The sequence below is a fragment of the Eretmochelys imbricata genome, chromosome 13, assembly GCF_965152235.1.
Source record: "Eretmochelys imbricata isolate rEreImb1 chromosome 13, rEreImb1.hap1, whole genome shotgun sequence".
Taxonomy (NCBI): domain Eukaryota; kingdom Metazoa; phylum Chordata; order Testudines; family Cheloniidae; genus Eretmochelys; species Eretmochelys imbricata.
This window is the reverse complement of record NC_135584.1, coordinates 30,791,508-30,805,523: the sequence shown is the minus strand read 5'-3', so window position 1 is coordinate 30,805,523 and position 14,016 is coordinate 30,791,508. Positions and strand designations below refer to the sequence as shown.

Below are 14,016 nucleotides of genomic sequence, written 5' to 3'. Positions count from 1 at the left end.
GGGAGGAAGGGGCAGGCTGGAGGCACGGGGACAGTGCTCCTGACTGATGGGCAATTGCCCCGGGCTCAGGGCAGCGATAACCCCCCGTCAGTGGAAAAACAGTGGGCTGGTTCCAAGCAAGTCGGCAGGCTGGGCTGCGAGGGCTGTGCAGGGCTGCTCAGCTCCCGGCTGCAGTGCAGGAGATCTTATCTGCCCCAGCACCGACACTAGCCTGCGTGTCACGGCACCATCACCACGCTCCAGCCCACGTGCTTACGCTGGAGAGGAGGCGGCAGCTTCATGGAAACTGTGTGACGGTGCCTGGGCGCTCTGAGCACGAACAGCCGCCAGCCAGCAGCGTGCTGGGCATTGGGGCAATTCACGAGAGCCCCCCAACTCACACAGGGCCCCAAGCAGTGCTGGCTCCTTGCCAAGCCCCTAGCCCCTGCACGCAGGCCACAGGCCATTCTGTTCGCTGGTTCCAGCCGCTCCCTTGCTTAAGCTCTGGTGCAGGCAGGCGCCAGGCTCCGTCGCTGCTCACAGGGGGTGTCCTCCGAACGTCTGCGTGAAGCTGGATATTGTGTTTGTGTGAGAGCGATGCACACTGTGCGGTGGAGGCCGGGCTCGAAAGAGAGACAGCCCCACTGGCCGGGCGGTGACGTTCTGCAGGGCAATCCTGCTGCTCTGGAGGAAGTTACCTGCAACTGAAGGGCACAAACTGAGCGCACACACGACTTGCCCTCTCCTGGTTTTAGAAAGCCTGGCCATTGATAGAGGAAGTAACAGACCAACTTCCCTAAGCCAGCTCCAGGATGGTGCCCCTGGGGACATAAGGAAGCATCCCAGGAGCATAGGGAATCCCAGACCAAGAGAGGCCAACAGTCCATTTAGTTTGGTATCCTTTAGCCAACAATGGCTAAGCCCAAATGCTACAGAGAAAGGTGCAAGGAGCCCATGGTGAGACTCCTTGTAACCCCATGAGAGGTCAGCATGTGCCCTGGAGCTGCTATACCTCTGGTGCAGTGTCTGTGGCTGCTCTCATTATCCATATAAATGTCCAGTCCTTGCTCACTCCTGCTATGCTCTTGTGGCAATGAGTTCCACAGGCTGGTTACGAAACATATTTCCTTTCACGTGTTGTCTGCCAGTTTCATTGGGTGTCTCTTGCTTCTAGTGCAGTGGTTTTCACCCTTTTTTCATCTTCAAACCCCTAAACTTTTTTAAATGGAGGTGCAGAGCCCTTTGGAAATCTTAGACAGTCTGCAGACCCCCAGGGGTCCACGGACCACAGGTTGAAAAACAAAAACAAAAACGGTTACTCACCTCTCGTAACAGTTGTTCTTTGAGATGTGTTGCTCATATCTATTCCAATTAGGTGTTGTCGGAAAGATTTTCCCCTAACAGCATCATTGGGCTGGCTGTGGAGGCCCCTGGAGTGGCGCCTTCATGGCACTCAATATGTGAACCTGCCAACCCAGCGCCCCCTCCGTTCCTTCTTGCCAGCTATTCTGACAGAGGGGAAGGCGGGTGGGTTTGGAATGGACATGAGCAACACATCTCGAAGAACAGTTATGAGAGGGGAGTGATGGATTTTTCTTCTTCAAGTGATTGCTCATATCGATTCCAATTAGGTGACTCCCAAGCCTTACCTAGGCGGTGGGGTCAGAGTTAAGGAAAGGCTGATTGCAGCACTGCTCTACCGAAAGCCGCGTCGTCTCTGACATGCCAGATGATGGCGTAGGGAGAGGTGAAGGTATGCACCGAGGACCAAGTTGCTGCCCTGCAGATTTCTTGGATCGGGACTTGGGCCAAGAATGCCGCTGACGAGGCCTTGGCCCTTGTAGAGTGCACAGTAAGAGCCAGGGCTGGTATGTTGGCCAGCTCGTAGCATGTGCGGATGCACGACATGATCTAGGCGGATATTCTTTGAGACGAGACCAGGAGTCCTTTCATCCAGTCTGCCACTGCTATGAACAGCTGGTTCGACTTTCTGAACGGCTTAGTGCGCTCGATGTAAAAACCTAGTGCACGGTGAACACTGAGGGAGTGGAGCTGCTGTTCCCTGGTATCGGCATGAGGCTTAGGGTAAAAGACAGGTAGGAAAATGTCCTGACTGGTGTGGAAGTGCGACACCACCTTGGGGAGAAAGGCCAGATGTGGCCTGAGTTGCACCTTATCCTTGTGGAAAACCACGTAAGGTGAGTCGGAGGTGAGGGCCTTTAGCTCAGAGTCCCTCCTCGCAGACATAATGGTGACCAGGAACACTACCTTCCAAGACAGGTACAGGAGGGAGCAAGTTGCCAGTGGTTTGAATGGGGGCCCCATGAGCCTGGAAAGGACTACGTTAAGGTCCCACGTAGGGACAGGCTGCCGGATCTGGGAATGTAGGTGGTCCAAACCTTTAAGGAAGCAACCAACCACAGGGTTGGCGAAGATGGCTCGACCAGATGCTCCTGGTCGGAAGGCCGAGATAGCACCGAGGTATACCCTTATGGAGGACACCACCAGGCCTTGCTGTTTCAGGTGCAGGAGGTACTCCAAGATAAGGGGTACCGGTGCCTGGGTGTGCGACGCTTGTCACACCAACACGAGAATCTCTTCCACTTTGCCAGAGACGTGGCTCTAGTGGAGGGCTTCCTACTGCTGAGGATGACCTCCCTTACTTGTTCTGAGCACAGAAGTTCCATAGGGTTCAGCCATGAAGCTTCCAAGCTGTGAGGCAGAGGGATCGTAGGTCGGGGTGATAGAGGCGGCCGTGGTCCCAAGTGAGTAAGTCGGGGAGGAGCAGGAACGTGACCGGTGCCTCCACCAACAGCTCCAGTAGCACGGGGTACCAGAGTTGTCGAGGTCACACTGGAGCTACCAGAATTACCTTTGCCCCCTCCCTGCGGACCTGGAGCAGGACCTTAGGAACAGGGGAAAGGCATAGAGCAGGTGGCCTCTCCAGAGTAGCAGGAATGCATCCATGAGGGAGCCTGGGCTGCGACCCTGGAAGGAGCAGAACATTGGGCACTTCCTGTTGCGTCAGGTGGCAAACAGGTCGACCTGGGGAAACATCCACCTTTGGAAAATGAGGTGTAGGACATCTGACCAGACGGACCACTCGTGCATGTGGAAGGACCTGCTGAGGTAGTCGGCCAGCATGTTCTGAACTCCTGGTAGAAAGGGTGCTTCCAGGTGAATGGAGTGGGTTATGCAGAACTCCCACAGTCAGAGGGCCTCCTGGCATAGGGGAGAGGAACGGACTCCCCCTTGCTTGTTGATGTAAAACATGGCGCTGGTGTTGTCCATTAGAATCACTACGCACTGGCCTTGCAGTTGGGCCTGGAAGGCTTGGCAAGCGAAGTGCGCCGCCCTCAGCTCCTTGACGTTGATATGTAGGGAGAGCTCGTCCTGTGACCACAGGCTCTGTGTCTGGAGGTCCCTCAGATGCGCCCCCTATCCCAGAGCCGACGTGTCTGTAACCAGGGACAAGGAAGGTTGAGGATTGTGGAAAGGGACTCCACTGCACACCACTTGGGGGTCAAGCCACCAGCAAAGGAACAGGAGGACCTGCCCTGGCACCGTGACCACTGAATTCAAGCTGTTGCGCCCCTGGCGGTAGGCTGAGGTGAGCCATGTCTGCAACGGTCTGAGACGCAACCTGGCGTGCCAGGTCACGTAAGTGCAAGAAGCCACGTGACTGAGACTCAGGCACCCCTTGCTGTTGTGGTGGGAATTGCTGGAGGGTTTGAATGATGTCCATGATGGCTCGGAATCAGGACTCCGGTAGAAGGGCTCGCGCCTGGACTGAGTCTAACACTGCCCCAATTAATTCTATTCTCTGGGTGGGTTCCAGGGTTGACTTCCCCAAGTTGAGGAGGAGACCCAGCTGCTCTAACGTGCGCCTGAGCAAACAGACTTGGGACTGCACCTGTACCCTGGTGTGGCCCCTGAGCCGCCAGTCGTCGAGGTAGGGGTATACTTGCCTCTGCTGGTGACAGAAGAAAGCAGCCACATCCTACATGCACTTGATGGACACTCGGGAGGCTGTTGAGAAGCTGAACGGTAGGGCAGTGAATTGGTAATGCTTGTGGTTGACCACGAAGCGTAGAAAGTGCCTATGTGCTGGATGAATCGCTATGTGGAAGTATGCATCCTTCATGTCGAGGGCAGCGTACCAGTGTCTCGGATGCAGGCAGAGACAAAACAAAGAGCTAGGGGAACACGGAGAACTTGCCGAGCAAGACGCCACAGTTCCAACGACCGTCACCGGCGGTAAGAAGGAACTGAGGAGGCACCGGGTCGGCAGGGTCATACACTGAGCGCCATGAAGGCGCCACTCCAGGGGGCTCCACCACCGACCTGACGAGTGCTGCTAGGGGAAAAACTTTCCAAGGACTGCGCATGCGGCCCGCGCACACCTGATTGGAATCGATCTGAGCAATCACTCGAAGAAGAACCACCACTGTTCCGGGATTACGAGGGAAATCTGAATCGGAGCAGCCAGCTGGCGAGAACGCATACACAGCACAGTGCTGTGTACGAGCCAAGCTCCGACAGGGCCTGGGACCCCCATGTCTGGCTCCGAGATGCCTGCTCCCTGGAGCCAGCCAACCTATGAGCAGGGGCATTTAGATGGGGTCTGTGTGCGTCTCCAGCCCCCGGCTCCTGAGGCAGCGCTTTCCCAGGCTCTCGCCCCGGTTGAGGGGCCTGGCTGGGGTTTGGTGTGAGCCAGCCCCCATCCTGGCTCCCTGGCTCCGCCTGCTTGGTGTTGTTACGGAGATGTCTGCCCAGACCTCGGTGCTGAGCTGCGCGGCCGGTTCTGTGTCTCTCCCCAAGAGCTGTGGGTCAGTCAGGGCACAGCTCAGCCGCCAGAAAGGCTTTGGGGCCTGACCCTCCGGTGGCTGCTTCGTGCCCTGCTCAGTCCCTCCTGCTACCTCCACAGCACAGCCTGGACCTGGCCCAGGCCTGGGGGAAGCAGGACTCCTCATGGCCCCCACCCCCGGCAATGCAGAATCCAGCTCTCCTAGCGCTGCAAGCCACGCTCTGTTCGTAACCATCGATTCTCACCGAGTTACCAGATTCTGCTGCTCTTGGAACTGCAGGGAACTAGCCCCGGGCAGAGCCGGCGGGGCACAGTGCAGGCCTAGGCCTTTGTGCAAACTGGGCAGCCTTGTGCCTTGCAGCTGGGGAGCAGAGGGAGGCCAGGCTGTCGCTGGCCCACAGGCAATCTCCAGGACAACCCAGGCGGGGGGTATGCTGTTCCCTGCTGTAAGGGAAGCGCCCGCCCTGGTTTGGGTTCTGTGGCAAGGGGCTGGCTGGCTGGGGAGGCAGCGTGGACAAACCCTCTGCTCCTCTATCATGTCGGACAAAGGGCTTGAGCTGTGGGTGCAGCTGCGGGCAGGGCTGGGAGGGAGCCAGGTGTGGCTTGCCGATCCGTGCAGCACTGACTTGTCACTGACAGAACGCAGACGTTCCACACACCGGCAAGGCTGGCCAGAGGCTGCCATCCGGCCTCGCGCCAAGTAGTCCCATTGCCTGAGTACGTGGGGGCCGGGGGCAGATTATACCAAAGAATTAGGCCATGTTTATACTACAGCAGCAGCCTAGCTACAGCCCTGGAGCACAGGTGCTTCTCAAACTCATCCCAGAGCATCTGCTTCAACGGCAGGTACCAAGGAGCCCAGTGTCGCAGTTCCAGGGTAACTGCCCCCCCCCCGCGCCCCTGTGGTGGACACCTTTCTGGGGCGGGAACCCACATTTCTCTCCCCACATGCGGGATTCGGGCCGTGGCTCCTGCTGCCCTTCATTGTGATCCTCTTAGCAAGTCCGAGTTCAGTCCTGCACCTGCCAAGCTGCTCCCTCCCAAGGGCTATGGCTGGGCGACTGCCTGGCTGGCAGAGAGGCCAGCACATTTATTTAGGACAAAACCATTACAAAGAAAGCACAATTTAACAATAAACAGGCTGTGTGTGTGGCTTAGAGGTTTGTCACCATCTTGCCCGTGGAGCCCCGGGCAGGGCACACAGCCAATTCTGTCCCTCTTGGTCACAGGCTCAAATCAGTTCCCGCATCATGTTTGAGTGACCCCTCCTCAACTGTAAGCTGCCCACTTTATCCAGCTCTCAGGCTGCTGGGCTTCTTGAGTCTGGTCAAAACTAGGCTGTGGAGCAGTACTTTGCACCAGTCACCACCAGTGACATTAGCTCCTGATGGTTCATTTATGCTGAGTGATTCCCCCTCCAACAAGAAAGGAATTAACCTCTTCACACACAGCAGGGAACAATATAAGAGGGGAAACTGAGTCAAACCTATTTTCCCATAAACATATCAGAAGTTCGCCAGTTCTCCACAATCTGCACGAATGTCCTGCCCCCATGGGACTGTTCACTCCTAGCACCCACTGGTCCACTTCTATACCCTTATAACTACATCCACACTAGGGTTTTTTTTTTTTTAAAAATGATTTTAGGATAAAGCTTCCTAGTATAGACCAGCCCTTACCTACTAGGGAATAAACTTCCTGAGAGACTATTCCAACCCAGGGACTGCTCCCAGTTTTGTATTTACTCTTCAAATATCTATTTTGGAGCTGCATGTTTCTTTTGGCATTGTACAGCAAAGCCAAGGCTGTTGGTCAACCAGCTGCTTCAGAGAGGACTCCTTGGGATGAGCGTACCATATGCCATCTGTGACCAAACCCACCCTGAGCCATTGTGCGACTTGGGGGGACTCTCACTACCCCATGTATGAAGATAGCGATACAGCTCCTCCTCCATGAAATGTTGAGGAATCTACAGCAGGAAAGTGCTGCAGCATAGCTACAGCCGGGAGATTAAGGCTGAGTGGCTGAGCCCTGCGAAGAGGCCAATGAAGTCGGCCCAGCTAGCTGAGTCTGACGCAGGCAGCTATCAGCAGACGGCTCCCACCGGCCGGCACACTCGGGGCACAGTGCTCTTTGTGAGTGGCTGGGGCAGTTCCCGATGAAGTCCATGCTCTATAGGGCACCCAGAATGTTGATGGCAAATAGTGACTAAACAAACAGCAGCAGAAGGAACACAAGGAGCCAGGTAACAATGACTCATTTGTAGCTTTATTTAATAATTGGTACAAAGTGCCCCTCAGGCAGAGCCTCCCGGTCCCATTCCCTACCTGAGCGGAGCAGAATATGAAAGCTCTGAGGAGCCAGTTCCCTACCAGTCAGAACTGGGCAGCAGCGGAAAGAGGATGCGTTACCTTGACTTTATCAAAAGACCTGCAGTGACCTGACAGGTTAACCCTCATCTCAGTGAAGAGCTCCCCTGCTGTGTGACAGGGTCATTAATTTGCCTGCTATCCTCTGTGAGTGATTCACCACATACAAAAAAGAGCAACAGACTTGTGAATTCAATGAAGACAGAATCTGCAGGGTGACATTCCCTAGCCATTGGTTAGCCACAAGCTCCAGGCCTGGGAATACAGGCCATCTCTGACAGGATTCAGATTCACTGGCATTTTTCCAGCAACCACTGAATTGGGATACCCTGCCCTGGCAATCCAGCTGGGCCATGTGGCAATGCTAAGTGGATGCTGGCACAGCAGGAGCAGCAAGCTCCCCCATGGCCCAGTTCTGGATCCCAGGCCTGCAGCTGGGCACTGCTGCCCACTTCACAATGTACTGAGGGTTAGAGATTTCAAAAAGTCACAGCAAAGAGTCCAGTTATGAGGAGACGTGACCACATGTTATAAACGATCCCGTCTGCATCCAGCCCTCCTACAAACTGCTCTGGAGGGTCCCTGTGGGTCGACAAAGCCACGGTCACGGCTGTCGAACAGTGTAATCCCTTGTACTCTGCCGAATAGTGCATTTTAATTAGTGAGAATTAACTCATTAATTGCTTTGCCCTTTCAAGAGGTTCAGGTAAGAGATGGCTCTGCTCATTCTGAACACACGAGACCAAGACAATAGTTATGACTGTCCCATCCCCCCAGGAGTGCTTTGAACCCCACCAGCCCGAGGAGTGCAAGGACGCTTTGCTGTGCTCAGCGCTCTGTGTGGAATAAGACTCGCCTCCTGTGCCTGGAGTTTTGCACCATTGTGGGCTTGCTTCCCCTCACCCCCCAAATGCCCTAAGAACTACACTACAAAAGTCCTAATGTCCTTTAGCAGAAGCACAACTAGGAAGCAATTCTAACCTCACAAAGCCACAGACATCAGATTTAAATTAAAGAGGGAAACAATGGCTGTTGTTGGATCGATACACAGCACAGAAAGCACAGGAAGGAGGGGGCACGAGCATGTACAGCAACTGGGTTCACTGGGCCTGTGGAATGTTAATGACTTTTAAAGTGGTTCTGTTCCCAGAGACATACAAAAAGGACCAAAGTAGCACCAAGCACAGACTATCAAGGAGGCAGCGGCTTGGATGGGCATGCACAGGTTAGAGAAAACTGACGTTTTGCTAGATGAAATGCTAGATTCTGGGTAGGGTCTGTGGGGGAGGATGAAGTTGTCTGGATCCAGAAAGTTTCCTCTTAGCAGGATACTTCCATGGTTTGCGGTGTGTCCTGGACATCAGCTGCTTCTGGGGGCCCAGCAGTCCCCTCCCCTTGGTTGCTGATGTGCGACCGGCTGGGGGCACTCTCTCCAGAGCCCACACTGGAGGAGGAGTGGGTTCGGGAGCGGATAAGTCTAGTCATACTAGCTGTTGGCACTGCAGGAAAGAAAGAGGACTGTCAAAAGGAGCAAGGTCACAGAGGTAGTGAACTACAGCTGATACCACTGGGCTCTCTTGTGCCAGCACCCCGCTGGGTAAGCGTGAAAAGAGCTATACACAGGATCAGAACAGTTACTCTCAGCTCCCCAAAACCGGGCCTTTATGCATCAAAAGCAGGTGGTTTATGGCCTGATTTCAAAAGGTCTGAGGTGGGCGACTGCAAATTGCATAACCGGCCATTTGCAAATGTAGCCATGGTAACTTGTACATCAGGTAGTGATTGGTCACAAGACCTTTTGAAAATGAGTCCTTTGCTCCAGATAACCAGAGAGCTGCAAACCATGCAACAATCAGCAACACACAGATGAGAGGTGAAAACACACAGTGCACACAATGTACAATGGAGCGGGCCAGGATCCAGAGCGCCAGCAGGACATGCTGTAAGCCACCAGAGCAATGCACCCGAAAGATGGCAGGGGTTCAGCTCAGTATGCAGCCCTGGTCGTGCTAGGTGTGGGTTTGCAGGTACCTGACTCCGTGCTCAGGTGGCTGAGCTGCACATAAGGGACTGGAAACAACGTGAGGCAGGGAAGAGATGGACACAAGAGAGAGCAAGTTAATTCCCCCATCAGCCTGGAATGCACCATGCTGCTAGAGCGAACCCCAGCGCACCAGGTCTGCAGCCAGCCAGTGCTCCTGGGCTCTGGACTCACACCCCACACTGATAGTTTCTTAGCAGCTTCCCCTTGGAGAGGAAATCGCCCCAGAAGTTCCTGCAGATGTTACTCGGCTCTCTGCCCATTAGAAAGAAAGGAAATCAGATTCCCTTGAAGATCGCAGGAAAAGCCATGTTCTTAGTGGCTCCACTGGGCTTTCAGAAGAGCAGGGCCCCTTACGAGAGACTGTGTTTAGTATTTACAGCCCAGCCTCCCCCACCCCGAGACGGGGGCCATCGGATCAGAGTGTTGTCCCCTGAACTGACAGTCATGGTCTCTGCAGCTGTGCCCATGAGCACAGAGTGTCCCCTCCATGACAGTGTCTGAGATGGGGACGGCAGCTAGAGCAGCACAGGCTGCCTTGGACAAGGGGCAGGAGGCAAGTAAGAAGGAGCCTTTCCTTCCACTTGGGAGGTCCCTGCTCCTTAACCTGGGGCAAGTGGGCCTGTGTCCTGCTGGTAGTGACTTCTGCCCTGGCCTACGTCCATTCTCTGGTAGCAGGGCTCTCGCTCGGGTCTCTGCTGGGCCACAACCTGGATCCTATCAAACATCATGTCACTCAGACAGGCTAAAGGAGGGGTGCCCTCGCTCCCACTGGCACACCACACCCTGCCTGAAGGAGCCCCGATCCTCCGATGCCTGATGACAGCATTTACAGCTTAGCCATCAGGGAAGCAAGGGTCACACTCAGGCCCAGGGAACTCTGCTTAGTCCACGTAAGATCCGGGGAACCTCTGACAGCACGGCACGTTGACGTCTCTGTTTGCTGGTGGCTACTCAGCCAACAACCTTCTCTCTAGGGGGCCAGTTTTACCTGCCAAGCAGGTGCCATGTAGGATAAGACCTGTCTTCCCACATCCATATCCGTGGGACCACAGCTGGCTCAGCCAATGTCTTTGGCTTACTGGAGATGACAATGACTCTTCCGGGGCCCTGGCAGCTGCCGGCATGTTAACGTTGGCTCTTTGGCCTCAGTGGTGACTTGACCAACGAGATGGGAAGAGCCACGGCTGCCCAGGAGATCTCTGTTATCCCCCACCCAACCATGCTCAATGGCTGACCAGCTGCGGGCAAAGCTGCCCTCCCATCACATGGCTGGGCACACACCCTGCCCTGCCACAAAGATGCTCTGGTTTAGCGGCCAGTTCTGTGGTGTCAGTGGCTACAGCACCGTGGCTTGAGCACCTGCCTTTACAGCTCACGCACTTGTCTCAGTACGTGCTGCTACGGCAGCGCCAGAGCCCGCATGACCAATCCCCAGCACGGACACCCAGAGAGCTGGGGCTCTGCACTGGAGACATGCCCAGTTTAGGCAGGGAAAAGGCTCTTCTCCTGGACCGTTCACTGGGGGAAGGGAAGATAACCTGGAGATGACAATGACTCTTCCGGGGCCCTGGCAGCTGCCGGCATGTTAATGTTGGCTCTTTGGCCTCAGTGGTGACTTGACCAACGAGATGGGAAGAGCCACAGCTGCTCTCACCGGGCGGCTCTCACCGGGCTCCCAGAGATATTGGGGCTGATATCTGGAGGCGCCTCGGGAGGTGACTCATGCACTGGGCAGCTAGTGGCACCATCTGCCCGGGACGGTGCGTACACAGCTGTGCCCCAGAGCAGAACTCTAGTGTCTCCAGACCAGAGCACTGCTGAGCACAGACTGCCCTGGAGCTAACCCGCTGCCACCGCTGGCAGGAGCCCCACAGGCCCCCAGGGGCTGCCTGTGGGATCCAGAGCAGAGCGGTTACCATTTGAAGGCAGCAGGCCTTGTCTAGGCTTTGCCATGCACGAGCCCTGGAGCTGACATGCTGTCTTCTAGGTGCTAAGGGCGGTTACCATCTCGATACACACATCTGTTTACATGTGTCAGCGCGACACTCATTTCTCCAGGCTAAGTTGAGCCTCTGAGGGTACGTGGCTGGCTGTGCCATGGGACGCTGCCCGTCATAGACACACAGGCAAAGCCATCGTCCCCCACACCAGCCCCACTGGGCAAGGGAAGCTGTGTTTGCTACTTACTGTAGCCCATTCCCTGCACAAAGTACTTGAAGGCTTCTGTCAGCTTCCCAGGCTGAGGAGACAAAACACGAGGTGTTAACATGTGCAGAGCTGGGGCCAGGCTGTGGAAAACACGAGCCAGAGAACAGAGACAAATTCTTACCTGAACCACTTGGGGCAGCCCTCCGCAGTCTGCCATCTGCAAAAAAGAAAGAGGGGCTTTGAAGAGTCCCTTCCCCATGCCATCTGGCCAGGCCAGGGGCTTGGCTAACACTGCCAGCCCCACTGGGGCCCATTCAATCCTCACTGACCAAAAAGCAGATGCTGCTCCCTCACTTTTAACACAGAGCAGTGGCCTGTGGTGACTGGGGGTTCCAGCATGCAGCGCTTCACCGTGACTGTCTCCACTTGGTTCAAGGAGCATGGCCCGCTAGTCTTCACAGGCTGCACATCTCCATTAACAAGGGGTGTCTGGGCCATATTCTAGGAGTCACAGAGCACCTCCTTCACCAGCCATGTGCCAAGGCCCTTCCTGCCAGCGGAGGGATAGACTCCCCGACCCTAATATCCAGGCTCTTTCTGCCTCCTAGAGAGAAGGGCCGTCTGCTCAGTGGAGAAGTCCCCTGGTGGTGGGTGGAGATGGCAGGGACTTGCAATTGGTCTAAAGGTGGTGTAAGCGACTCCTGTGCCACCCCTGCTGACCCTGGCATAGGAGGCATACTAGGGGCATGCAGAGCACATGGCTGGGACACCTCTGCACGCTAGTTCTCAGCTGGCAGGTGCTCCCTTGGGGACTGTTTTCCAGTCAGTGTAAGCTCAAGTAGTTCCGAGGCTGCCCTAAGTTTTGCCAAGGCCAGAGAGGTGCAGTGCAGGGACTGCGGGAACCTGGCAGCCTGCCTCCTCTCCTGTGCTGAGTGGCTCAGGAGAGCATCTGGCCCAGATCATCTCTCTAGACACCTCCGTGAAAGCCAGATGCATTTAAGGAGATCAATGCACAGAGCTGGGCTCTCAGCAGACGTAGTATCCCTAAGGCAGTCTGTGGCAGGCCCCTGGAGCTGCCTGGTACCTTCAGGAGCGTAGTGTTGATGGGGTCCAGACGCGAGTTACATTCAACCTAAAAACAAAAAGGGGAAAATCAAATGGCATCACATGCCCACATGTGTCAGATCTGGAGCATGGGGCAGGTGCTTTCATTGGGGCTGCTGCTCCCCAAGAGACAACAACCACCCTCAGCGACAGGAGCATCAGGGGACCAGGCTGCCGCCAGCACAGTCCCAGCATGGGAGGAGGTGATCAGACAGCGGAGGACGGATGGAATGTAGAGCAGCAGGGGCACGAGTAACTTCTTGCAGTAAGAATGAAACCCTCCTAGTGCTAAAGACTGATCCAGAACTGCTCTCCTGCATCACTCTGCCATGAGCAGAAAGCTCCAGCACTCTGGAGACGGGGCTGTGGTTGGGACGGGAGGTGACCAAGAGGCCACATGAGCGGTGGTTTGCACGCTGAAACATTCAGAACCTTGCCCAACCAAGAGCCTATGCTACAGCAGACACAGCTAGTGGGAGGCACCACAGCATGGAGGGGGAACCCTGATCCGGACCCCTGGCCATCCAGGAGACCTGTACAGAGAGTGGTACGTAGGCCAGCTGAGCCCAAGAGAGCTGGTGGAGTCAGGCCAGGCCAGGCCAGGGCAGACTATTACGCAGTGTATTGATGGATGATGCATCACAATGTTACTGTGCTGTCCAGGAGCTGGGAATCAGGCTGTTTCGTGCTATGTCACATGCATGGAGGCTGAGGCCTGGGAGAGCCCGTTGCCGCCTCCCCCTGCTGCCAGCTGGGAAGCGACTGGAGTCCTCGGGGACACTATCCCTGCTGCAAAATCAAACCCTGTGAACGACCTGGACTCTAGGGAAGAGAGCAGGGACCCATGGCGGTGTGAACTGAGTGCCATGTAGCAGCCCTATAGATCTACATTAAGGGCTTGTTGCAAGATACAGCTCACTGAAACTGCCATGGCCGTAGCTGAGTGAGCCCTGAGACGCTCAGGAACAAGGGCTTTAGTTAATACACCCGTAGCTTTTCAGTTCAAACTCCCTTTAGATCTGTCCCTAAGGAGGCTGTTAGAGCTCCTGAAATGCCCAGGAGTTTTCTCTAGTTTTCCAGTCGCGCCCCCGCTTACCGTTCATGGAATGTATCGCGCCCCCTCCTGTCGCACCCCATTACCACCCTTCTGCGCTGCTGCTGATGGCGGCGCTGCCTTCAGAGCTGGGCGGCTGGAGAGCAGTGGCTGCTGGCCCGGGCGTTCATGTTTGCGGCGTGGGGCGGACTATTTTTCTTAATCCCGCTCCTGCCCAGCAATGCCCACTCTATTTCTATCCTGCTCCCCCCATGGGATCCCAGTTTCTTCGTGGCCCCCCCCTCCGCCCGCCCGCCCGAGAATCTCTTGAGCCTCCGCTGGGGGGTGCACTCCCCAGTTTGCACACCACTGCTCTAAGTAATAGCTGATCGCTCTCTCAACTTCCAGGGCATGAAGCCTGGCTTCTTCCTTTGGGAAACACAAGCAGCGCTACTGACTAAAATAAATAAAAGACAAGCCCTGTTGGTGAGACATTTTGGGTGAGTGCTGAGTACTAGCCGGTCCACGAGAC

The 14,016-nt window shown here is 55.6% G+C and overlaps 1 protein-coding gene across 7 annotated transcripts in view; it reads right to left on the bottom strand.

Moving 5' to 3' along the window:
- Positions 1–7,041: 7,041 nt before the first annotated feature.
- NDRG3 (NDRG family member 3) overlaps positions 7,042–14,016 on the bottom strand; it is a 123,337-nt gene continuing 116,362 nt past the window's right edge. For 5 of the 7 annotated variants that reach the window (XM_077831838.1, XM_077831837.1, XM_077831839.1 and 2 more), the window contains 4 exons: positions 12,432–12,479; positions 11,529–11,564; positions 11,387–11,438; positions 7,042–8,654 (listed from right to left, as the gene is read on the bottom strand). In XM_077831838.1, the coding sequence (XP_077687964.1) occupies positions 8,476–8,654; positions 11,387–11,438; positions 11,529–11,564; positions 12,432–12,479 (315 nt within the window). In that variant the 3' untranslated portion in view covers positions 7,042–8,475. Of the gene's footprint in view, positions 8,655–11,386; positions 11,565–12,431; positions 12,480–14,016 lie in introns of all 7 variants that reach the window. The other 2 variants (XM_077831836.1, XM_077831835.1) reach the window with 1 other exon arrangement.